Raw genomic sequence first — 24620 nt, forward strand, 5'->3', positions numbered from 1 at the left:
GCACTGGCGGCTCCCGACGGCGGTTTGGTGGCGGCGGCGGCTGGTCTTCCGACCGGCTGCTGCCGCTGCCATTTCCAAGGTGAAAAAAAACAACAACAAACGTGATAGGCTATGTAAAGATTTACGTAGCCTATCACGGCTAGATTTTCAAAAAACACTGTGATAGGCTACATAAATCCTTACGTAGCCTATCACGGCTGACTTTGGGGGGGGGAAAGCGTGTACGCAAATGGTGGCGCCCATGGGCGCTGCCATTTGCGTTCCTTATTTGGGCACATGTAGTCTACATAAACATTTACGTAGACTATGGCAAAAATAAGGGCGCTGCCATTTGCGTACACGCTTCCCCCCCCCAAAAGTCAGCCGTGATAGGCTACGTAAGGATTTATGTAGCCTATCACGGCTGACTGCAGGGACGCAAACGGTGGCGGCTACGGCTGCTGCCATTTGCATCCCGGCAGGAGACGAGATTCACGGCCGGAGGGACGGGGCGCCTCCCCCACGGCCAGAATTTCGGCCGGAGGGATGGGGCGCTTCCCCCCCGGCCAGAATTTCGGCGGGGAGGGATGGGGCGCCTCCCACCCCGCCCAGAATTTCGGGGGAGGAACGTAGCGCCTCCCCCCCACCGCGAAGCAAGCTGCGGGATAAGGTAAGGGACTTTCGTCCATCCCTAAATTAAACACATTCCACAAAACTAATTATTGAATTGTTAGGTATGGAATAATAATTTGCTTTCAATTAAGGGCTTTAAGATGCTTTTATGATAACAGTTATTGTACTGGTTGGCCAAAAGAAGTTAACAGGCCACAATGAATGGGGAACAACAAGCAGTGTGTTCTGGTGGACCAGCCTTCTTCATCCTGGTGCCCTCTAGATGTGTCGGACTACAACTCTCATCATCCCCAAAGGCTGTGCTGCCTGGGGATTATGCAACTTTGTAGTCCCACACATCTGCAGGGCACGAGGTTGGGAAAGGGTGAACTGGATTCTATGTTCCCCAAGTAAGTGGCCATGTAAGACCAGGTGGCCTACCAGAGAGAAACAGGACAGGGAAGGAGGCAGGTGAAAACATAATCACAGGCCTGGTCTGGAATCGGCTCAGAGCTGCCCTTCCTACTGGTCCCCTGTCTGATATTTAGTGGAGCTAAACAACTAAAAATGGTTGTTTCTGATTTTTTTCTTTTTCTTTTTGATTCTTCTTCTTTCTCCCTTCAACTCCAGTATCTTTCCTCATGGATCTGTTTCTTTCAATATTTTAAATACAGGGGTTAATTTTTAATGGGACTGTTGTAAGTTATGGAAGTTGTGAGTGCTTTGGGGACTATGGTCAAAAAGCAGGATAAAAACAGAATGAAAACAAACAAACAAGTGAGGTGTCAAGCATTTCCTGGACAGAAGGAGTGAGAGAAAGAGAGCAATAACTGATACGAAGGAGGGAAGCAAGATGAGGAGTGTCTCTCCGTTTTTGTTTTACATGCTTGCCTGCAAGAGTTTTAAGGATATTCTGGCATTTACTGAGTACTTTAAACAAGTTTATATATGTGTGTTTCACGATGAAGTTACACTGCCTAATATAGTTTTGACACACACACACACACACACACACATATATATATATATATATATATATGGTGAAACCTAACGTCACAAAACCAGACTTCACGACAGGACTTCCCCCTCCTTTCATTCTTCCTGCAGCCCCACCCCCCAATCTGATTCTGAGAGTCCCCCAACCCTCTAGAGCAGATTTTGGGGGCACGTTGTTCCATCAGTGGGAGGGGTTAAGTCACCACCAATGATTCAGTGATATTTGGATCTGCAGAATGGATTGCAACAAGGGTTTGTTAACAAAGAATGTTTTCATCTACCTTCTTGAGACAATCATCTAAGGAAGTAGTTAAGTGTTGCTTTTTTGAGGCAAGTTCTTTGTACGCAGGACACTGCTTGATCAACTGATCTATTCTTTTCTGAATGCAGTCTACCATTTCCCGAACACCAGTCATCCAGGAACTGAAGGTGATAACAAAACTATGGTTAACATTTTTGTTGTTAAGTGGGATTGTAGTAAGTAGATGAAGGCAATTCTAATCCTTTATATCAACATTGTTTTAAGGAAGAGTTAAAAATGACTAAATTAAAAACACACCCACACCCAACGATATAGTAACGTATATCAAGAGAGACTAAGCAATGTAGCAGATTTTATTCTAATGATTTTCTTTCCCAAAATTAGTAATATGCTTCACCAATATCACCTACTATTGTGAGAAATATGAACAAATATACTATCTCATTTGAATAAACTTATCAAAATCTGATCCTGAATTAAAATGCAACTGGTAAGTTTGTATGGAAGTTTGTATTGCTGATATGGATCAATTGTCCTAGAGTTTATATTTTCTTACAGACAATTTGCAGTTAATATTCCCTGTGTGCTTTAGAGACAATATTAGTTTAATGATGCTTTTCTTAAAAGAAAAAAAAAAACAGGAATAAAAATGACATGAGCAATAAGTCAATTGGCAAAGAACTGACAATCATTCTAAACATTTAAACTCCAGGGAGTTGATTTATAATAATGCAAAGACTCGAGGCAGTCTTCTTCACGTTGCTTATCACATGCAATTAGGACAGGAAAATCGCACATAAAATGAGAATTAATTCTTACATTCAATTAATTTACAATGGAAGTTTTCTCTGGCAATATACTGTGAAATTAAATAGTAATACAAATTCCATTAAAATATTAATACGGCCATGAAAATCATATGAGCACATGGGGGAGAATCATACTCACAGCTGGAACTTTGCTATTTTGGGAAGCCACTATTCATTTTAAAAGTAGCTCATCTTTTCTGCAGTATGAAAAACTGTGCTGAAAACTGCAAAATAAGGGCTGGTTCAGACACTCTGCAACTAGTGATAGTGATGGGAAGGTCCTTCCTTCTTCCAATTCAGAATGGTGCTATTTAAATCCAATTAATATGGAGGGTGTCCACTGGATACTTTAAATTATTCAGCTGAAAATCAGCCTGTTCCAAATTGCACAGCTGGACGAGGTAAATTAATTTGATTTAAAAACAGCCCCATTCTCCATCAGTCCCACTGCATTCCCTGTGATGGTATTCAGAGTGCAACAAGCTCAGAGCTTTCCCTCTCCCCACTGGCTGAGAACTCCCTGAAGCTCCCCCACTGCCTCCCCTTTCCTAAGCTAATTGGGGCAAGGGGGGCAAGGGAAGGCAGTGGGGGAGCTCCAAAGATTGTTTGGACCACAAACAGAAGGACCTCAAGATTTAGCCTTTGATGTTGGCACACATTGCCCCATATTTCCCATTTGCCCTGGATTATGCTGTTCTCCCTTATGGCAACACTTAGGGATGTTGGGAACCTTGGCAAACTGCAGTTCCCATGACTCCTAGTGGCCCCAGATACTGCTTCACATGCTCATGGCAATATCTAGGGTCTAAATACTAACCACCATTACTAAGCCTATTACTACTAATGATACCTGGAATCTTTACCATCACTGCCCCTGAGTCAGTTTGGGAAAGAAATGGGGCAATGGGTAGGCCTTCAAAGGGGAACAAAACTATTCCATTTAGGATTGCCCTGGCTGAATCTAATCCTATCCTAAATTGATCTGGGTGGGGGCAAACCCATAAAATCCAGTGTCTGGGAGCTTTTCTACACGAGGCGTTCTTTAAATGACATTGTGACCTTCCAGGTTTGCTTCTATGTCTAAAGAGCACTTTCAGCAATTTTTTTTAAGAGTAGGGAAAATGTGGTATTTATTTGTAAAAGCAAAAGAAAACACTTTTTTTCACTTGTGTATTTGTGCTATTCTGCTATACCACAGTGCCACTACACAGAGGTTATGTCATGGAAAAGCATGAAAGGAAATGCTCTTCAGGTAGCATTCAGATCTCAATTCTGTGACAAAACCAAAAGTAGATACAGTGGATTAACAACCTCATGTAGAAAAGCTCTGGATGTCCCCATTTTCAGGCTTCGTCTTATCACTATCTAATATTCCTTACACTGACCTATGGACACAGCTGTCTGGGGAGAGTAACATCTGACCTGGCACAACCATGGTGAGAGGTATAACTTCTCAGAAGTGATTCACATCTATGAGACCCTTTAAAACATATGTGGTTCATTCACTTACATCCTCAACTTACCTATGGGCATCTCCTTTGCTAAGTAAGGTGTATCCCTTCTGCAGAGCATCAGCTGATCCATCTTTAATTTCTTTCTGCAGGTTGTCATGCTTTATTGCCAAGAGAGGCAAGCTCAAACCTTCAGAGTTAAGACGCTTAAGAGAAGCGTCTACATTTCCAAGTATGCCATATGCCTATAAAAAAAATAGCTTCTAAAAATTGAAGATAGAGGCATTTTAAATAAAACTAATCATTTAGAAAATCAATTCAATAAGCAGTTTCTCTCTGACTCATTGTACTAACTAATGCAATACCATGTGGTTCAATAATTATGAAATAACTCATTCTTATTCAGCATGGATGATGTGCATGCAAAAGCAAGTTTCCACACACTGACTTCTACAGCATCTGCATGTAATAGTCACCAATTCCCCCTCCAAATAAAATAAATTTTATCTTATTTATTTGAAGATAAAATCACCAGTTAGTTTTGAAAAATCTGACGCCACTGAAGTTGATGGCAGCTCAGGAGCCTCCAGATCAATACCCTGGGCTTTACTACATACTTATGCCAGTAAGACAGCTGGCACCTCAAGAGGGAATAGGAGGGGACTGGAGAGGAGAGGCCACCAATGTAATAGTTGTGTCTGTGCTATCTGGGGTGAAATGTGGGCAATTAAAAAGATACCTTTCTTTTAGGAAGTTTTCTTTTAGAAGGGCTGAGAATTTGTACATCACAACAGCAGTGAAGTATCCTATTAATCCCCGCTCCATGCAAAGTAAGTGGGAAAATGCAGATTAAAAAAAAGTCTCTTGCCTTCGAAGAACATCTGTTTTCATATTAGGTTTACATAGGAAAAGCTGAAATACAGTAAGCCTTCAGAGTCTGTCTCCAAAAAAAGTCTTAGGGTTTTATCCTTAAAAGTGTCCCCAAATAGTTGTAAATAAATACATGTTTTCTGCTTTTAGGCTTCTTTCAATATGTCCAGTCAAGCCAGCTGGATAATACTGTCGACATTCCTACCCCTGTTGCTAATTAGATATAGTGCCAGCTGATGCCTCATCTACAAACTGACATTCCCCCAGGGAAGACCTGGCTCACTAGGGCTGCAGTCCTAAGCATACTTACTTAGTAGAAAGCCCTACTGAACTCAGTCGGCTTTACATTCCAGTAAAGATGGATAGAAATCAGGCTGTAAGACAGAATGGTCACAGTCTTCAAATAACTTGGAAAAACAGTTGAAGACTGCCGTCTTCCAAACTCAATACTAAGAAAATCTGTGTAGTATTATTTGCTGATGATGCAGTAATTCCCTCTGCAATCTGATCTAAATAAGCAGGTGGGCATGTTCACAAAGTACTGTAACTTAAACTGTTGCTCAGTTTCAGTCAATCATGAGAAACTTCTTTAAAAATAGTTTTTGAGAAAAAATAATAATAATACTGCAGAAACAGTTACTGGATGGCCACACTTTACAACAGCTCAAAAGTTTTAAATATTTGGGAGTTACATTTCACTACAGAAGTCTTGGTCTGCCTACAGACTTCATGTTCAGAAAGCTATGGCAAACTAGACTATTACATAGTTTTTCTTTACTGGAGGGGATCGATCCTTTTCATCAACTACCAAGGTTATAATTTATGTTATAATTTCTGCCAAGCACTGTATGGGACTGCAGTTTAGTTCAAGGTAAAATATCTAATATTCAAGTCTGGGGGGTTTGGCCCATACTACATATCCCTAGATGTGTACCAAATGCAGGGATTTTATTGGAAACCTGCCAATGCCCATTAAATGTTAACAGTTAGGAAATGACTAGATGCAGTGGAGACTGCTGGCTCTGAATCCACTCTGGGTTTCAATCAGAACCAGCCAGAACTCTAAAGGATCTATCCAAGGTCCTGAACCTATCTTGGTGATAGGGTTCAGCACCTTGGATGGCTTGTCCTGACTGAAACCCAGAATAGATTCACAACCTCACCGAAATCAGAGCAACCAGCCTTCACTGGCTGGGTGCACTAAAACTCTGGCTTAGAATTCACATCTTTAGGAATAGAATCTATGAGACTTGGTTCCAAGGGACAGCTTCTGAGATATTCAGACAAAGTCAGTTCTCCAGAAAACCTGTACTACTGGATTCTCTCTGGCTTTCCTTTTGCAAGTTAGGTTAAACCAAGCATTATATCAAATCAGACAAAGACTCTGGGATATTACCCTTCAAGTTTTTGGCTTGTGCCACACTCCCTGCTTTCCTCTGGTGTCATACATGGAAGCCATTTTAGGCAGCTGGTTATCTAAACAATCTTTCATGTCTGTCAGACTTAATGTTTTGCACACCCAAGTGTTGCTGGGGAGATACCACCATTCCAGTCCATGCAATGAACTTGAAGGGAAAACAGTAGGGCCTGTCTTCCTGTCTTGTAATTTCTACTTCGGTATTCATGAAGATCTAGTTAGCCCCCTGTTGAGGGCCATATGTTGTATATCAATTAATTATGTCAAACATCTACTTATAGAAAATAACCCTCGAGTCTCTTCAGCAGTTGCCAAGTTTCTAGCACCAGCAGTGAGGACTAGAAAACAGTTGGTGAGTTGCCTTTGGTTGCATTGGTATCTTGATTCCTTGATACTATTTATTTTAACCAATTTTATATTGCATACATTTCTTTTATTATTTATTAATTAATAAATTAATTCCTTTAATTCACATTCTTTTTTATGCCATACTTTTCTTTTTCTCCTTAGTCTGAAGGAGCTATATTCTTATCTTGGTCTGTTGACTGCACTAAAGCTGATGATGATGAGCCTCAAATGACTTGCTCCAAAGCCACTCTCATTAATTTCAATTAAACTAATAAAGAGCAGGAGGTTTAAAGATTCTAACCTACTGATGTAGGTTTTTCCATGACAGGTGTGAAGCCATTCTGGCTGACAGGATTACTCCTTCCTCTAATGCTGTTGCTGTTGTTGTTCAGTCATTCAGTCGTGTCCGACTCTTCGTGACCCCATGGACCATAGCACGCCAGGCCTTCCTGTCCTGCGCTCTCTCCCGGAGCGTGCTCAAGTTCATATTCGTTGCATCGGTGATGCTGTCTAGCCATCTCATCCTCTGCCGTCCCCTTCTCCTTTTGCCTTCAGTCTTTCCCAGCATCAGGGTCTTTTCCAGGGAGTTTTCTCTTCGCATTACGTGGCCAAAATATTTCAGCTTCAGCTTCAATATCTGTCCTTCCAATGAGCACTCAGGGTTGATTTCCTTGAGGATGGACTGATTTGACCTCCTTGCAGTCCAGGGGACTCCTAAGAGTCTTCTCCAGCACCACAGTTCGAAAGCATCAATTCTTCGGCGCTCAGCCTTCCTTATAGTCCAGCTCTCACAGCCATACATTGCTACTGGGAAAACCATAGCTTTGATTAGACGGACCTTTGTCGGCAAGGTGATGTCTCTGCTTCTTACTATGCTGTCTAGGTTGGCCATAGCTTTCCTCCCAAGGAGCAAGCGTCTTTTAATTTCATGGCTACAGTCACCGTCTGCGGTGATCTTGGAGCCCAAGAAAGTAAAATCTGTCACTGCTTCCATTTCTTCCCCTTCCATATGCCAGGAAGTGATGGGGCCAGATGCCATGATCTGAGTTTTTTTAATGTTGAGTTTCAAACCAGCTTTTGCACTCTCCTCTTTCACCCTCAACAAGAGGCTCTTTAGATTCTCTTCGCTTTCTGCCATTAGGGTGGTGTCGTCTGCATATCGGAGGTTGTTGATAATTCTCCCGGCAATCTTAATTCCGACCTCTGATTCATCCAACCCGGCATTTCTCATGATGTACTCTGCATATAAGTTAAATAAGCAGAGTGACAATATGCAGCCTTGTCGTACTCCTTTCCCAATTTTGAACCACTTGGTTGTTCCATGTCTGGTTCTTACTGTTGCTTCTTGACCCTCGTACAGGTTTCTCAGGAGACAGGTAAGGTGGTCTGGTACTCCCATTACTTTAAGAATTTGCCACAGTTTGTTGTGATCCACACAATCAAAGGCTTTAGCGTAGTCAATGAAGCAGAAATAGACATTTTTCTGGAATTCTCTTGCTTTCTCCATGATGCAGCGAATGTTGGCGATTTGATCTCTAGTTCCTCTCCCTCTTCGAAACCCAGCTTGTACTTCTGGTAGTTCTCGGTTCGCATACTGCTGAAGCCTAGCTTGTAGGATTTTGAGCATCACCTTGCTGGCATGTGAAATGAGCGCAATTGTGCGGTAGTTTGAACACTCTTTGGCGTTGCCCTTCTTTGGAATTGGAATGTAAACTGACCTTTTCCAGTCTTGCGGCCACTGTTGAGTGTTCCAAATTTGTTGGCATATTGAATGCAGCACTTTAACAGCATCATCTTCTAGGATTTTAAATAGCTCAGCTGGAAGACTGTCATCTCCGCTAGCTTTGTTGTTACTAATGCTTCCTAAGGCCCACTTGACTTCCCTCTCTAGGATGTCCGGCTCAAGTTCAGTGACCGCACTATCATGGCTATCAGGGACATTAAGATCTTTCCTGTATAGTTCTTCTGTGTATTCTTTCCACCTCTTCTTAATCTCATCTGCATCTGTTAGGTCCCTGCCTTCTTTGTCCTTTATCATGCCCGTCTTTGCACAAAACGTTCCCTTGAGATCTCCAATTTTCTTGAAGAGATCTCTAGTCTTTCCCATTCTGTTGTTTTCCTCGATTTCTTTGCATTGTTCATTTAAGAAGGCCTTCTTGTCTCTCCTTGCTATTCTCTGGAACTCTGCATTCAGTTGGATATATCTTCCCCTTTCTCCCTTGCTTTTCGCTTCCCTTCTTTCCTCAGCTACTTGTAAAGCCTCATCAGACAGCCACTGTGCTTTCTTGCATTTCTTTTTCTTTGGGATGGATTGAGTTGCTGCCTCCTGAACAATGTTACGGACCTCCGTCCATAGTTCCTCAGGCACTCTGTCTATCAGGTCTAATCCCTGAAATCTATTCCTCACCTCCACTGTATATTCATAAGGGATATGATTTAGGTCATAACTGAATGGTTTAGTGGTTTTCCCTACGTTCTTCAATTTCAGCCGAAATTTTGCAACAAGAAGCTCATGATCTGAGCCACAGTCAGCTCCAGGTCTTGTTTTTACTGACTGTATGGAGCTTCTCCATCTTTGGCTGCAAAGGACATAATCAATCTGATTTCGATATTGACCATCTGGTGATGTCCATGTGTAGAGTCGCCTCTTGTGCTGTTGGAAAAGAGTGTTTGCTATGATCAGCGTGTTCTCTTGGCAAAACTCTATTAGCTTTTGTCCTGCTTCATTTTGTACACCAAGGCCATGCCTGCCTGTTATCCCGGTGATTTCTTGACTTCCTACTTTAGCATTCCAATCCCCTATGATGAAGAGGACATCTTTTTTTGGTGTTAGTTCTAGAAGGTGTTGTAGGTCTTCATAGAACCGATCAACCTCAGCTTCTTCGGCCTCAGTGGTTGGGGCACAGACTTGAATTACTCTGAGGTTGAATGGTTTGCCTTGGATTCGTACTGAGATCATTCTATCATTTTTGAGATTGTACCCCAGTACTGCTTTTCCCACCCTCTTGTTGACTATGAGTGCTACTCCATTTCTTCTAAGGGATTCTTGCCCACAGTAGTAGATATGATGGTCACCTGAATTAAATTCGCCCATGCTTGTCCATTTTAGTTCGCTGATTCCCAAGATGTCGATGTTCAATCTTGCCATCTCATGTTTGACCACCTCCAGCTTACCTTGATTCACTGATCTTACATTCCAGGTTCCTAAACAATCTTGTTCTTTACAGCATCGGATTTTCTTTTCACCACCAGACACATCCACAGCTGAGTGTCCTTTAGGCTTTGGCCCAGCCGCTTCACTCTTTCTGGCGCTACTGGGAAATTCCCTCTGCTCTTCCCCAGTAGTATATTGGACACCTTCCGACCTGAGGGGCTCATCTTCCAGCGTCATCTCTTTTAGCCTTGTGATACGTTCCATGGGGTTTTCTTGGCAAGAATGCTGGAGTGGCAGTGATCCATGAAGGGGTCCTCTAATGCTACAGTTTCACAAATGGTGCCAACTCAACATAACCCGATACTTGCTAACGTGGCTCTCTCGTCCTGCTACAGGCTCTTTTCAAATCTTAATTCAATACTTGTTTAATGTCACCCATGTATTTGAAACATTGCTTTTGAAAAAAAATCAGAGTATTTAAAACTTCTTTAATCAAACGTTAGTAACATTTACCCACTTTGGGTTGAATCCAGATGTAGACACCTGCAAATGGTTTCTCCACCCCCCCCCAGCCCCCTGGAAATGCTACACAGAGACTTGGGGGACCCTGCTGAATGGGGTGAGCTTTGCTGTATATGTGTGTGTGTGGGAACGGGGGATCACTGAAAATTCACAGAAGGCAGATCCTGGATCTAAACCCTTGTTTTACCAACAGGGGTGTTTATACACAAACACTAAAGCACAATAAGCTTCAAGTTACTCAAAATGCATCAGTAGAAATAAGCATAAAATGCTGCAAAAGATACCTTGTGTTTCTGGGACTGGGGATGGTGCAGACGCTAGCTTAAAATGAGGGCTGTTGGGTTTTGTCCTTCTATTGTATTTTTTAATGATTTTGTTGTTTTTCATTCTGTAACTGCTTTGGAAATTAGTATATATCGAAGGGCAGCATATACATTTATAAAATAAATAAATAAATAAAACAGTGTAGTTCTATTTTCTCACTCGTACTACAGAGCCTTGAAATGGAGGCATTTCTGTGCAACAAAGACATCAAATCAGAAAAGCTTTCATCCATAAACAGACTTCAGAAAATTGCCTGCCTGCCTTTTCATTGTTTGCCTGGTCCAGACAATATACTCTCAGTAATGCTGATCTGAGGATAGGAAGGGAGGCCTGAACTCAGCAGGGGTAGTCCTTTCCACACCCCAACAGCTCATTCCTCTCTTATCACACCCAACACATGGTCAGAGTTGAGATAATGCTGCTCTTTGGGCAGTGTTGTCATAGCGCTGATCTGTCAGAGAGCAGAAGAAAATGACTTCTCTGAGTTCTAGGGTGCCCTCCATCCTACCGACTTATCGCCAGTGCTGATGCAGTAATGACCTATTAGAGGATGGGGGGAAGAGGGCCACCTGGATTAAAGTCTAAGCATATGACTTACCTTGGAGCTAGTACTTTTACAGTACTGCTCTGTTACCAAGTGAGGCAAGACGCCCAGGCTGCATATGGGCACCCTCCCCCTGAATATCTTGGCGGTGCTGTGATGAATCCTTTCCCTTAGGGACACCAGTCTCACAGTGATGACCCCTGAGAGCAAGAGAGAACCCCAGCCCTGAATATGGGCTTGGGCACTTCCTCTGGGAAGCTTGGGCTGCTTTAACATAACACTGGTCTTTTAGGGGGCTGGAGGGAGCACTAAATCCAAGCATCTCTTCCCCTCTGCCTGGGAGACTGCGAAGGCATCTTAACTGTACCCCTTGCATCAATGCTGTTAAAAAGGGAGAGGTTTCTGAACTGAGTTATGCTGCTCCCACACTAACTTCCACCCCCACTGCCCCCTTTTTTTTGAGGAGGGGGAGAAGGGAAAACTACAAAAAAGAGGAATAGACCCGTTGGGGCCTGTTATTCTTAAAACAGAAAGATGGCAATCCTATTGTTAATTAATTTTATTACATTGGTTCTTAACAGAAAATACTATCAAAGAGTTAGAACTGATTGTTCATAACGTTCATTGTAGTACAATAAGGTTTCTCCTTCTCTACGGTGAGTGAAACATCACTGAACAAATACTTATGGGACAACACACAAACAGCTACCTAGCCTGCTACCTGCTACCTTTTCAGATATAACAGAAATCAAAACTAGTTCTCTCCTAAAGTTAGACTAATTAAATTTCCAAAAGTACCCCAGGGATTATTCACTCTCTGCTGCTGGCAATGCTATTGTAAAGGAAGTATGAGGTCTCAGGTCTTTCATACAGAAAAGTTATTTGCAATTCAAGAACAATTTTTCCCTGTATAGCTAGCCTGCCACCAGCTTATCATCTTTCTCTGTGTTTCAACACAGTCAAGCATTATTGAGTCTCTTATAATGCCTGAATACTTCTAAATCTGTTCCCTTGCCTCATATGGCTTGTGGTGTCTTCTCCTCTTCAATTATAAGTTACATAAAAAAGAGAAATTCTTCATGAAGCATACTGGCAAGGATCTCAATTAGTACCATGCAAACAGCAGTTTTAAGAGGTGCCCTGAAAGTATAGTTGGGATAGAAGAGTCATTTGCAGGGGTACCTTTCAGAGCAACTAAACCAACTGAAAAGTGGAGTGGAACTGAGAGGGAAGTATGTGCGGCATTTCATAAGAACAGTTAACTGGGAAGCTTTTCTGCATAACAAATATCAGTTTCTGTTTCGCCCAGTGTGCCTTGGGAAAGGGCACATCAAACATCAGGGGTTCTTCTGTGGTTGACATCATTATCTTCAGCCAGTCCCTGAGTCCATCTCCTTCCCTCCATACGTTCCTTCTGCAGATAGAAGGAAAAGCCTGGAACCTGGACTGTGGCATCAAGTTCCAGGAACCAGAAGACTTTGCCACTCATGGGAGAAGCGGTTTCTGCATGCTGGCATTCTTATTATCAGCCAGCCTCTGAATCCATCTCAGCTCCTTTTGCCCCCACCATCTGGAGGGAAGAGCCTGGAGCACCAAATATGTCATCCACTGCCAGGACCAGAAGACACTGCTCTGACATATCCCTAAAATACTGTCATTTTAATTGATTAATTTTAAACCACTTTGAAAGCCAAGCTTAGATGAAAAGCAAGGAATAAATAAGCAAGGGAATACCAATTTGGACTCCTAGGCTCTGTGGTTCTGGGAGATTTTAGTAATTTTAATGTGACTCCCAAAGAATATTTTTTTAATTTTTTTTTAAGGAATAGTATACTAATAGCCCCACCTGGTGCTTAGAATATAAACTACCAGAGGCAACGTTCTGAGATGCACTCCCCGTCCCCTGGCAGATTATTCTGCATGCATGGACATATATACTAATTGATAATTTCTCTCTCTCTCTCTCTCTCTCTCTCACTCACTCTCTGTGGAATGGGAAACAGAAGGGCAACATTTAAAAAAAACAACCAAGAATTGTAAATACTGCAATCCGTATAGTGTAGAAAACCATGGAGGGGGTCCGCATGCAGTTTGGTCATGATGAGAAATGGCTCCTTTCTCACATGGTTCACCACTCTCCAACCCTTGTCACTGTTGTTGTTTCCCAGTTTGGGTTGGTGTGGTGAAAAGCCTACATGGCTTATCAGACAAGGGAAGCACTCCCACTTAGTGCCCTTTTAAGTACTCTACTCCAATAAAAGCTTACATTAAAAAACCTTTCATTCTATTGGTGAAGTATTTTGCAAATCAGTTTGCCAGCATGTACAGTCATGTTCATATGCAAGTTAGGCTTATGCTGAATGAATTACAGTGATTTTCTTTTTATGGAAATTGTTTCACAAAGCCTCTCCCCCTTTTAACTGCTCTCCCCCCCCCCCATCGCGTGTTTGTCCTCCTGGTGATGGCAATCACATTCTTCTCCACTGCTCAGCCCCATTCCCGCTCCTCTTTTGCATAATGTGACCTCAGAGTTAAGGCAGGAAGCATTGTACCCATCTGAGATCATGGCGGCCGGGCGGGGGCGGGGAGGTGCCTAGTAGAAACACAGAGCACAGTTGCCATTGCCAGTAAGTTGGATAAACACTTCAGCTCTGCTTGCATGCCTTTCCAACACAAGGGGAGGCCTTTCTTCTCAAATCAGAGTGGGGTGGGATTTGGCTCAGCCTTACAGTAAATTACCATTATGGCTTTAACCTCTGACTAACCTTTTTTGCTGTGATGAAGAAGTCATTGGCTTCCTGCAGCAAAGTTTTCCGTTCATCCATACAGCGGTTCACTTCCTGTTGCAAAAGATTTATTTTCTGGTTCGAAAGTTTTAGATGCTCTTTTTCAGCATACTCCTCTGAAAATAGAATCTGGAGTGCATCAGATTTTAAATCTTCCAGAGCAGAGTTCCATTCCTAGAAAGGGAAGTTCAACTCAATTACATAGTTGCACATTGCAATCCAGATCCAACAATGTATGTATTTATTTTATTATTTAGATCCTGCTTTTCAGAATAAAATCTTCCCAGGGTGGCATAAAGCAGAAAATAATAAAATCCACACTAAAACCATAGAATGTCGTCAAACAAAATAAAATAAAATGCAGCGGTAAAGCATAAGGGAGCCAAATAAACTAAAAAGGTCTTGCAAAATATTATTAATAATGTAAAAATTCACCCTACATCTAAAGACCAGCAGAAAGGGGACTTTTTAGAGTTTCTGAGTCAGTGAATTCCACAATTGTGTAAATTCTCTCTAATTTGGAAACTCTCTTTCTGAAGAACATAGAATATAGTGCTATAAAATAACATTACAAATCCTGGCCACCTCCTTTCTCAGGCAAGTTACATGCTAGTGGTCTAGAATGGCCAAAGAAATTGGTCTCCTTAAAGGAAGCCAATTGTCAGACATTTTGGAATGAGGGCCCACCAGAATCTCAGAGAAGATAACACACATGTCCCCTACAAACTAGGAGTGATAGAAGGTCTGTGTGTGAAAGTGGGGTGGGGAGAATCTGCAGAGAAAAAAGGAGAGAAAGAGGAAGAGAGCGGCAGAGAGTTAGCTAAAACTGGGGTGCCCCTCTTGGGATCTGATTAGAGGTAGTAGGGATGTATGAAAGTGACTTACCTGTTCGTGGATTATGTTTATGGTGGGGGGTGGAGGCGTTCCGTCCCTCCCCCCGGAATCCTCAAACGGCCAGCTGTGCTCTGCGGCAGCTCCGCGGAGCAGCCGGCCAGGCCCAGCCATGCCAGAGCCATCCACAGCCGGATTTCCGGCCGTGGAGGGTTCTGGGTAAAATAAAACAAAACAAAAAATCGTGTACGCAAATGGCGGCGGCTACAGCTGCCGCCATTTGCGTTCCTTCTTTTTGGCCGTCTTAATCTACATAAATATTTACGTAGACTATGACGGCGAAAATAAAGGGGAACGCAAATAGCGCAGCGGGCGCTATTTGTGTCCCTTTTTCATTCACCGTTTTAGCCTACGTAAATATTTACGTAGGCTAAAACAGCGAATCAAAAGGGGATGCAAATAGCGCCCGCTACGCTATTTGCATTCCCCTTTATTTTCGCCATCATAGTCTACATAAATATTTACGTAGATTAAGACGGTAAAAAGAAGGAACGCAAATGGCGGCGGCTGTAGCCACCGCCATTTACGTACGCGGTTTTTTGTTTTCTTTTAAACCCACCCAACCATGATAGGCTACGTAAAGATTTACGTAGCCTATCACGTCGTTGTTGTTTTTTTAACCTAGCCATGATAGGCTATGTAAATCTTTACGTAGCCTATCACATTTTTTTTTTTTTAACACAAGCCTGGAAATGGCGGCGGCGGCAGCCACTCGGAAGACCAGCCGCCGGAGCCGCCGCCGCCCGGAAGATCCGCCACAGGTAAGTCTCGTCCCAGGGGGGATCCGTGGGGGGCGGGGGGGCAGGCTGTTCCGCCATTGAGTTTGGGGGGCCGAATGCACTGGCATTCGGCCTCACCGAGATCCGTGGCGGAATTCTCTGACATCCCTAAGAGGTAGTCATTTTGCTATTTGTAGGAGCGCTCAAACTTTTTTCTTCTACCCATGTTCTACTTGTATATTTGTACTTAAATAAAATATTACAAAAATACCACAAGTCAATGATCTCTCCCCCAAAAGGAAGACAAAACCTGGTGAATGCTCCTGCCCATGGGACTTCTCACTACTCAGGGCAGTAGGGTACATGTAACAACAAATTATATTTTGCAATCTTATCTGGGAATCGTGATGTAGTTTTGATGAAACATGACTTTTCCAGTCACTGTAACAAACTGGATTCTTACAATTTGAAGAAGAAAAAAATCCCACATATTTTGGCCACATATTCCTTCTGAAAATATATGGTCTGAATATTTTATATCTGGTTTTCACAAAGTTGTTTGAAGAAAACTTTGAAAATACTATTTTTCTGTGGGAAGACTTGTACAACAGGTTGTCTAATTTCACTATGCCAAGTGATCCCACAATTCCTTAAATGGTCTGTAAGTCTCTAGTGCTCCAAAGAGAGCAATGCCTTCTAATGTTACTTGTGGTTGCCGAAAGAAATGGGAAGCACTTAACCTTACTGTCAGAAGTGGGTATTGTTTCTTTGAAGGCAAAGAGATGGCTGAGAGCTTAGCGGGAGTTCACTAACCTGGGTGTGCAACCTTGGGGGTGGGGGTTGTAACTGCAGATCTTTGGGAATGCCAGGATTAGCAGCTGTGCTATCTGTTTATAAGAATATACTTGCCTCCATCTTGTTCTACTTGTATATAAGCAAATGTTTAGAAATGGCTGAGCTGTCAGAAGTACATTCTCCACAATACCGGTACCAACAAGGCACTGTCTAAAGTCAATGGAATTTAATAGTATATCAGCATGCACATCTTTCCTTGGATTGCCCCATAGTGAAATATGGCAAATTGCTGATAGTGTTCTTGTATCCTATAACAAATAGCATACTTTTGCATTTAGAAACATAGTAAGATGGCCATATGTTTGTTTCTGGGTAATGTAATTCAGTTTAGAGAGCAATGAAGTATATGAATATTTCACATTAGCATTACCTTGAATTTGGTGCTGCTAAACCTTATTTAGTCTTTGATGCTGCTAATCCTTATTATGTCTGCTAAAATCCCATTGATTCAAATAATGGCAATCTTATCTCCTGAAAAATGGCCAGTATCCAAAACTCTAGCAGCACAGGGACCCTCTGCCCTTTTCTATGAAGGCAAATAATTCATTTGCATGCATTCCAAGATCCCTCACTGAGTATGGAGCAGCTCCCCAAACACAGAGGGCTTTGAACACATATCAGATCTCCTGGGTCAGAGCCACCGCCTGGTCTGAGATTACTAGGGCTCAATTTCATTCTGACAGGTCTTGTGGAGATTATTATGATTATTATTACCTAGGGAGGCAGTGGGCTGTCCTGCACTGGAGGCATTCAAGATGAGGCTGGACAGCCGTCTGTCGGGGATGCTCCGACTTGGATTCCTGCATTCAGCAGGGGTTTGGACTAGATGGTCTTGTAGGCCCCTTCCAACCCTACTGTTCTATGATTCTGTTTGAAACAGAAGGAAATATTTCCTTTTTTACGCTATCATTTCTACAGATTCTTTGGTAAATGTAATAGAATCACTGAATCTTGGTGTTTGCTGCTAATTTTAAAGATTTTTAATTTTAAAGATTTCCCTGTAAATCAATGGTAGAGCAGATGCTTTGCATACAGAAAGTCCCAGCTTAATTCCCAGACAGCTCCACTTAGAAGGATCTCAAGTTGTAGGTCTGGGAAAGAACCACTGGAGAGCCAGAATGGAAAGTTTGGAGCTGGAAGCTGGGCAAAAGGTCTGACTCAGTACAAGGGAGCTCTAAATATTCAGACAATTTTTGGATGCCAGTGGGAAACTTTAGAAAATTCTGACATTTTGGTAAAATGTGACCACATACGCAATGGGACCCGATAGTTGGGTGGCCAGTTATCAATCACCAAAAAAGGCTAAATGAATCACCAAAAAAAGGAGGATGAAATATGGTACAAATTTTCATAAACACTGCGTATGCTAATTTTTTTAGGTGTAGGTGCAAATTTAGAAAAATATGATCATTTAAATAGAAATATAGGAAATCTCACCATAGTGTGGAAGATTGTGAGTGGGTAACTTGTGTGCCTGCCTGCTCAGTCTGCTGTCCAGGTGCTAACTGGTGATGGTCAACAGTTCTGACAGTTCTTTATCTTTAAACTGGAATTTGACAGGACAGCCCTTCAAATAGAGGATGCCTTGGAATAGAGGACAGTCCTCTGGCAGCCCTTCAAACAGAGGATTGTCCTTTGTAAAAGAGGACAAGGCCTCCCTGCAATAGCTATCAGACAGGCATCTGGCCTTTTTGCCACCATTCAGCTCTGTTCAAAGCAGAGAACTACTGGGAAAACAGCTAAACAAACAAGGAACCCCCTAGAAACAATAGATCAGAGCAGGGCATGTGGTACTGCATGACCCCTATAAAAGCTTCCCAGGCATGCATGCTCATTGGTCAAAGCAACAAGAGTATTTGTGCTTACGCAGTTCTGTTAGAGATTGCCCTTGCCTCATTTCTGCTTTACTTTGTCCCCCAGCTTGACAGAAGCACGTTTAGATGCTGATAAATTTGAAGGCCACTAGAGTACTCTCAGTAAATGATCAAATTGCATTCTCATTTCGAATATTCCCTGGTAAAATACATTTATTATGGCTGGTTTTATGTGACTAAAGAAGTCTAGTGTTACAAACATATCTAAAACCTAAGGCTGACCACCCACAGTAAATGCCAAATGTCTTCCTTATTTCCATCAGGTTATCCTCTATCCTTCTGTCCTTGCTCCATTTAAAATATAATCAGTGCTAAACATTAGTTGCCACCCATGGTCCTAGAACTGCTTAGAATACAATCCTATGTATGTTTAGACAGATAGGATGTATAGGATTGTACCCTTAGATTCCTTACATAAGAGAGTAATTAAATAGAACCCTCTTATGATGAACTGAGACATGGGAAACTTCATGTGTAAAAGAATGCACAGTCCAGATTTTTTGCATCGCTGTTCAGTGTGCTAATTAAAATTTGCATTTGTGGCAAATACTTGCTTAGAAGAAAAATATATTATTCATAGTGAAATTACTTGTGCAGAAATGGCCATCATAAATTTGTCCCAACCATTAGCTCACCACTGCCAATCTTTTAGATAAATTTCAACTAAATGTTAATTTCCTTTAGCAACCATATTAGCCTTCTGCCTCTTTTATATCCAACATGGTTAACAATTCAACCTTTCAATCAGAGTCTGAATGATAACACATTACAGTGATTTAATGTCTGAAAAAAATTATTCTATATTACCAGCCTGAAAGCTTTCTCTGGGCATGAGGTATATTTAGATCTGTTTGATATTTTGTACCTAAACTTGTAAAAATGGTCTCACTATTCTTTAGAATCTTTGCAGATAGCACTCCATTCACTTATAAGCCATATATATTAGTTAGTTATATAGACTACTACTAGTACTACTTTTTTTCTTTTTTTTTTACAAGGGAACACTTTACGGGTTTAAAATAAAAGGTGAATCTCTAAAATAAGCACAAAAGACAATTGGACTGATTCCTTTCTACCATGGTGCGAATGTTGCAATCACCCCCTAATCCAGCCTTCCCCAACCTGATGCCTTCCAGATGTTTTGGACTACACATCCATCATCCCTGATTATTGACCATGCTGGCTGAGGCTGATGGGAGTTGTGATCCAAAACTTCTGGTGGGCACTAGTTTGGTGAAGGCTGTGCTAATCCCTTCCTCTGTGATCTGTGACTGCACTTCATAAATATTCAAGTGTGAACAATGCTCAGCCCCAAGTAACGCCTTTTCACTGGACAAAATTCCACATGGGCATCACCATGTGGCAACCATAACAATGTACGTCTTTATTTTAAAAATGTAGTAAGTGCCTTTCTGCATTGAAGAAAGGTGCACTCAAGACAAGTGTACAGCAGTGACAATTATACAACATACACAAAACTGGCAAGATTATGAGCAGAAGTGGTTGTATCTGCATTAGCCATCTGACACCCCTGTCTACTCTGAAGGTCAATAAGTATGCTAAACCACCATGTTGAGGCTACTTGGAATCATTCCTCGTAGCAGCTGTTTCTATCCCTGTTCAGGCGTTTGGTACCCACAGGGCCTTCTATAATGCATGGACTAGACCTATTCCCTAGATCAGGGGCAGGCAACCTTTTGGGCTGTGGGCACATTTGGAAATTTGAGAAACTGTTTTGGACGCTACCACAAAATGACTGCCATGGGTGGGCACGGCTAGTCACAAAGGGCAAGGAACCTGCCCAGGGGCATTTGTGGGGAATTAAGATGGCAGCAGCTAAAGGCTCCCACTTTGTTTTGAAGCAATCCCAGTTGCTGGTAAGAACATATAAAAATATTTTGGAAATAAATATTGGGAGGAGTGGAATTTATTTATTTATTTATTTATTTATTTATTGCATTTATACCCCGCCTTTCTCCCTCTTGCAAGGAACTCAAGGCGGCTTACATTATCCTCCTCCTCACCATTGTATCCTCACAACAGTCATTCATACACTGGAATGACTTGGCAGACACCAAGTAAGGTATCTGTGGAGCATTTTGGTGCTTGTGGGTACATTATTTATTCTTGCCCTAGTTGCTGATGCACACAGCAGCACAGCAGCCATACCCCCTGACTGAAGCGTGATTGGCATCAGTTTGAAGGGTGCCTATACACATGTATATCTCCCTCTAGGGTCTCCCTCTGTGAGGTTGGGAATCCTGGTCAATCAGGCGTCCCGTCCCATGGAGAAGCTCTATGTGCATACACACAGTCCCCTTCAGACTGACGCTGACCATGTATCAGCCAGCACATTCATAGGCATCTGGGGTATGTGGCTAGCATTCTAGAGAGCCCCTTCATTCAATAACTTAAATAGGCCTGCAGTTTGGCTGCAGTAGCTCGCCATGTACACTGGATAATTTTATCCATGTCACCACAGGCACAGAACCCATGTGTGTGTGTGTGTGTGTGTGTGTGTGTGTACATACATCTGCTGAGCTGTTGAGGGAAAGGTCTGATCTGCAGTCTGATCTGCTACCCATGAATTGCTTACCACTTACAATTAGCTGCAATTTAGAATGATCTACACTGCCCATAGGCACTGCACTTTTGAGGCTTTGTGCTATTTGGTGGTAAGATGTTGCTGTCCATCAAGAGCGACTCCCTGCTGGTGTTATGCCTTTTCAGTTTTCCTGAATTCTGTGAATGCCTCTAAAGACATATAGCACTACACATAACCTGTGCTTACTGGCTCTCCACAGATAGGTCATGCTATTCTACTTTTTGCCTTCACAGTAAGTGACCTTTTAAATTGAAGCTCTCACTATTTCATTTGGCAAGGAAATTAAGCCCCTCGTGGATCAGTTGATTGATCTGGCACATTTTTTTAAAAGCATGTAGATGAGGGGGGGAATAGAGAAGAAATTGTGCTCTATTTTAAAAATAAAATAATGTGGACCATTTGTTCACAAGAGGTTGTATGGCTTTCAAAAACATAAAGTAGCTAAGAAAAAAGAAACACATCCTCAGTCGCAGAAAAATGTTGGACATGATCCAGCCAAAGTGAAGCACTTTTGAGTCCCATTAAGTCCAGCTAGAGTGATTAACTCTCTCCTATTAAAATCCATGAGACTGAAATGTGCTTAACTTGATCGATCATGTCCAGAATCTTTACTAAAAAAAAAAAAAACATGTTCTGGGACAGATACTCTATTTTAACCAAGCATTTTCTTTGCTTCTTGAATCTTTGTGACACACATATTGAAATGAAATATGACACATAGATTTTGCCATGGACGAGGAAAAAACCTTGAGAAAAATATATGTCAATCAACTTGTGAAAGGATTTTTTTTTTTTACAATAACCAACTTTACCAATAGTCACCCTAGAACAAACAGATGAAGAAGCTGCTAGATATACTCTTCCACTGTGCTGTGTGAATCAGCCCAAAGTCCCAGTGGCATCCTTAGTTTTTGAATGCCTTCCTTAACTATTTTGGCTAATAGCTATAGATATCTTTATCCCTCCATTAATTTGTCTAGTGATGAAGCCTTAGCACCAATAGTTTTCAAGGTGTGAGGCTAGCATCCATAGAGAGGGGTTGACAGTGGTCAGAGAGAATAGTCTTCCATTCTTTCTCCCAAGTGACCGTTTATAGCTTCTGGCCTAATCAGACCCAGTCGCTCTGCCAGTGAGGGAAACACAGGACACTGTTGGCCTTTTCCTTTGGAAGGGGTAGGGATGTCTGTTGCGAGGAAGTCCAGCCCTCTTGGGGCTTGACGGATTTCCCCGGAGCCCCCAGCTCGGCTTGCGTTGGTGAGCCGAGCCAGCCAGAACTCACAGATTTCCGCTATTTTTTTCTCTAAAAAGGGCAGGTTATGCAAACTGTAGCTGCAATGTGTGTAACTTGGGCAAATGATGGACATAATTGGTGCAAATTGCAGCTGTACAGTGCTCAGTTGTGCACAAATTTTGGCACTGCAGGGACAGAGGGAGAGCTGTGCACAGCGGCAGTAAGGAAGGGCAGCACCACGGCTCCCCTCCCTCCCTGCCGCTACCACTATCATCGCCGCCATGTGCAACTCTACCGCTCTCCCTGCCAGGCACAGCAGTGGTGATAGTGGCAGCAGCATGGAGGAAGAGGAGCTGTGGCACTGCCCTCCCTTCCTGTTGCTGCCGCCACTATTCACAAGTTTCCCACTCTCCTGGTAGGCACTGGCAGGGAGAGAGGAAGGGTCGTGCGTGGCGCGGAACTCAACTGGCCCAACCTGCACAGATTGAGTCGGGCCAGCCCATGGGATGGAGAGTTGGAGTCTGGAGGGCCGAGCTGCGGGAAGCTTGCCGAATTTCACCCCCCAGATGGAATCCTCCAAGATCCCTAGGGAAGGGAAGGGTTGTATATGGTGCAAATCATGGCCAACAAGACCCTCTGGCTTTTTCCTCCTTTGGCAATGTTTCTGTTTCTCTTGAGTTATGTCTTTCTCGCTCTGTGAGCTTAGTTCTTTGTTCACTTTTTATAATTTGCTTAATAGACAAACAATGCCCAAACAATGCTTTTGTTTTGTTTGGGAAGGACTGAACACTGGGCAGAGAAAACCCCATCTCAATGCAGAGCACAGGGTGCACAAACGGTCCCTCAGTTAAGGCTTCCATAATGATCAGCCATAACAGCCTGGCCCATGGCATCCGGTGCCAAAAGCAATGCACAAGAACTAGCATGATGTGCCTTGCCAAACAGCTTGGTAGAGCAACAAATGGACTTAAAATTAACAAATGCAGATGGCACGGGTAAGAATCCTGTGCCCTGGGCAACAGCTATACCGTAACCATTTTAAAACATGGCTCCCATGAGAACTGGCTGGACCATTAGCACAACTCCTCAAGAAATAACAGGAAAGTAAACTGAATTGTTGTATCCAGTGGTTGCTCAAGCAGAAGGCAGCTTTCACAACTGCTCTTTCCACACAGATGATCACTCAAAAACGATAGTAACTGGTGACTTCAGTACCTTTGGTCCCATGTGGCAGCTACAGGATTAGCTAGATTCTAGCTGCTAGAACAGGAGTAGTCAACTTTTTCGGGCTGTGGGCACATTTGGCAATTTGAGAAACTGTCCTGGGCACCACCACAAAATGGCTGCCATGGGATGCATGGCAAAGGACAAGTAATTTGTCCAAAAGACTGAGTACAAGGCAGAGGTGGAGTCTGAGCCCCAATGCACTGAGCGCCAACTGAACCCACAGTTTTTAGCACCATCAGAAACCTATTTTACAGCAATCCCAGCTGCTAGTAAGAAAATGTGTTAATTAAAAAAAAAAAAGTGGGAGAAGAAGGGCACCTTGGTGGGCACCAAAAAAGGTGTCTGGGGGCACACGGTGCCCACAGGCACCCTGTTGCCTCTCCCTGTGTGCTAAAAGAATCATCCCCTGTAGTGTAAAAGCTCTAATAGCATCTGCTCCAAATTTAACATCTGTTGCATAGCAACTGTATTCATATGCAAATAGCAAGGATGGGCAGGAGGGGGAATTTAGATCAGGACCACAGTAGGAGAGAAAGGGTTAAACCCCCTCTGCCACCCACACTAGAGATGCAATTCACATTCCAACCCCCCAACCTGCCCCTACAAACTTGGTTACCTGCAAAAGAAAAGTCCTGGTCAACATTCAAGGGTAACGGGTGCAGTTTGAACCCTAGATATGTATTCTCATCTTTTTATCTTTACAAATGCATGGAGCACCCTTTACAAAAATGCATATATTAACTTTCCAAGAGTTTGAAAACATTTTTATAGAAAGTATATTTCACTTTGAAGGCAATGCAAAACAGACACCGCTAAAAGAGATCAGAATAAAAGCTGGGCGCTGCATAGAGATCTGGTGAAGAAAAGCCGTTCTAAACATAATTTTACTAGGCGGGGGAGGAATCAGTAATACCTTTCCCCCCTAGTTCTAAACAGCTTGCTTCCATGCTTTAAAAATTGGTATCCATTTTTAATTGATTAGAACACTGGAAAAATCAGCATGTGAAACAAAATGCTCAATAAACTGAATAAGGTACCATTACAATTATCTCACTATTTGCAGGTATATACTTAATTTCTACCAAGAGGCTCCTTGTGCTTCAAAATACCATCCTATTATAGCACTTTAATGATGCTCAGTGCA

The 24620-nt window shown here is 42.5% G+C and overlaps 1 protein-coding gene across 1 annotated transcript in view; it reads right to left on the bottom strand.

Annotated features, from left to right (window-relative positions):
- CCDC141 (coiled-coil domain containing 141) overlaps window positions 1-24620 on the bottom strand; it is a 170207-nt gene that overhangs the window by 66748 nt on the left and 78839 nt on the right. Inside the window, exons 7-9 of the mRNA XM_084805883.1 lie at window positions 14054-14248; window positions 4182-4354; window positions 1869-2010 (exon numbers count right to left, since the gene is read on the bottom strand). Coding sequence (XP_084662009.1) covers window positions 1869-2010; window positions 4182-4354; window positions 14054-14248 — 510 coding nt within the window. The remainder of the gene's footprint in view (window positions 1-1868; window positions 2011-4181; window positions 4355-14053; window positions 14249-24620) is intronic.

The sequence above is a fragment of the Heloderma suspectum genome, chromosome 1, assembly GCF_057233095.1.
Source record: "Heloderma suspectum isolate Gila_16-S chromosome 1, 16-S_ref, whole genome shotgun sequence".
NCBI classification, from domain to species: Eukaryota; Metazoa; Chordata; class Lepidosauria; order Squamata; family Helodermatidae; genus Heloderma; species Heloderma suspectum.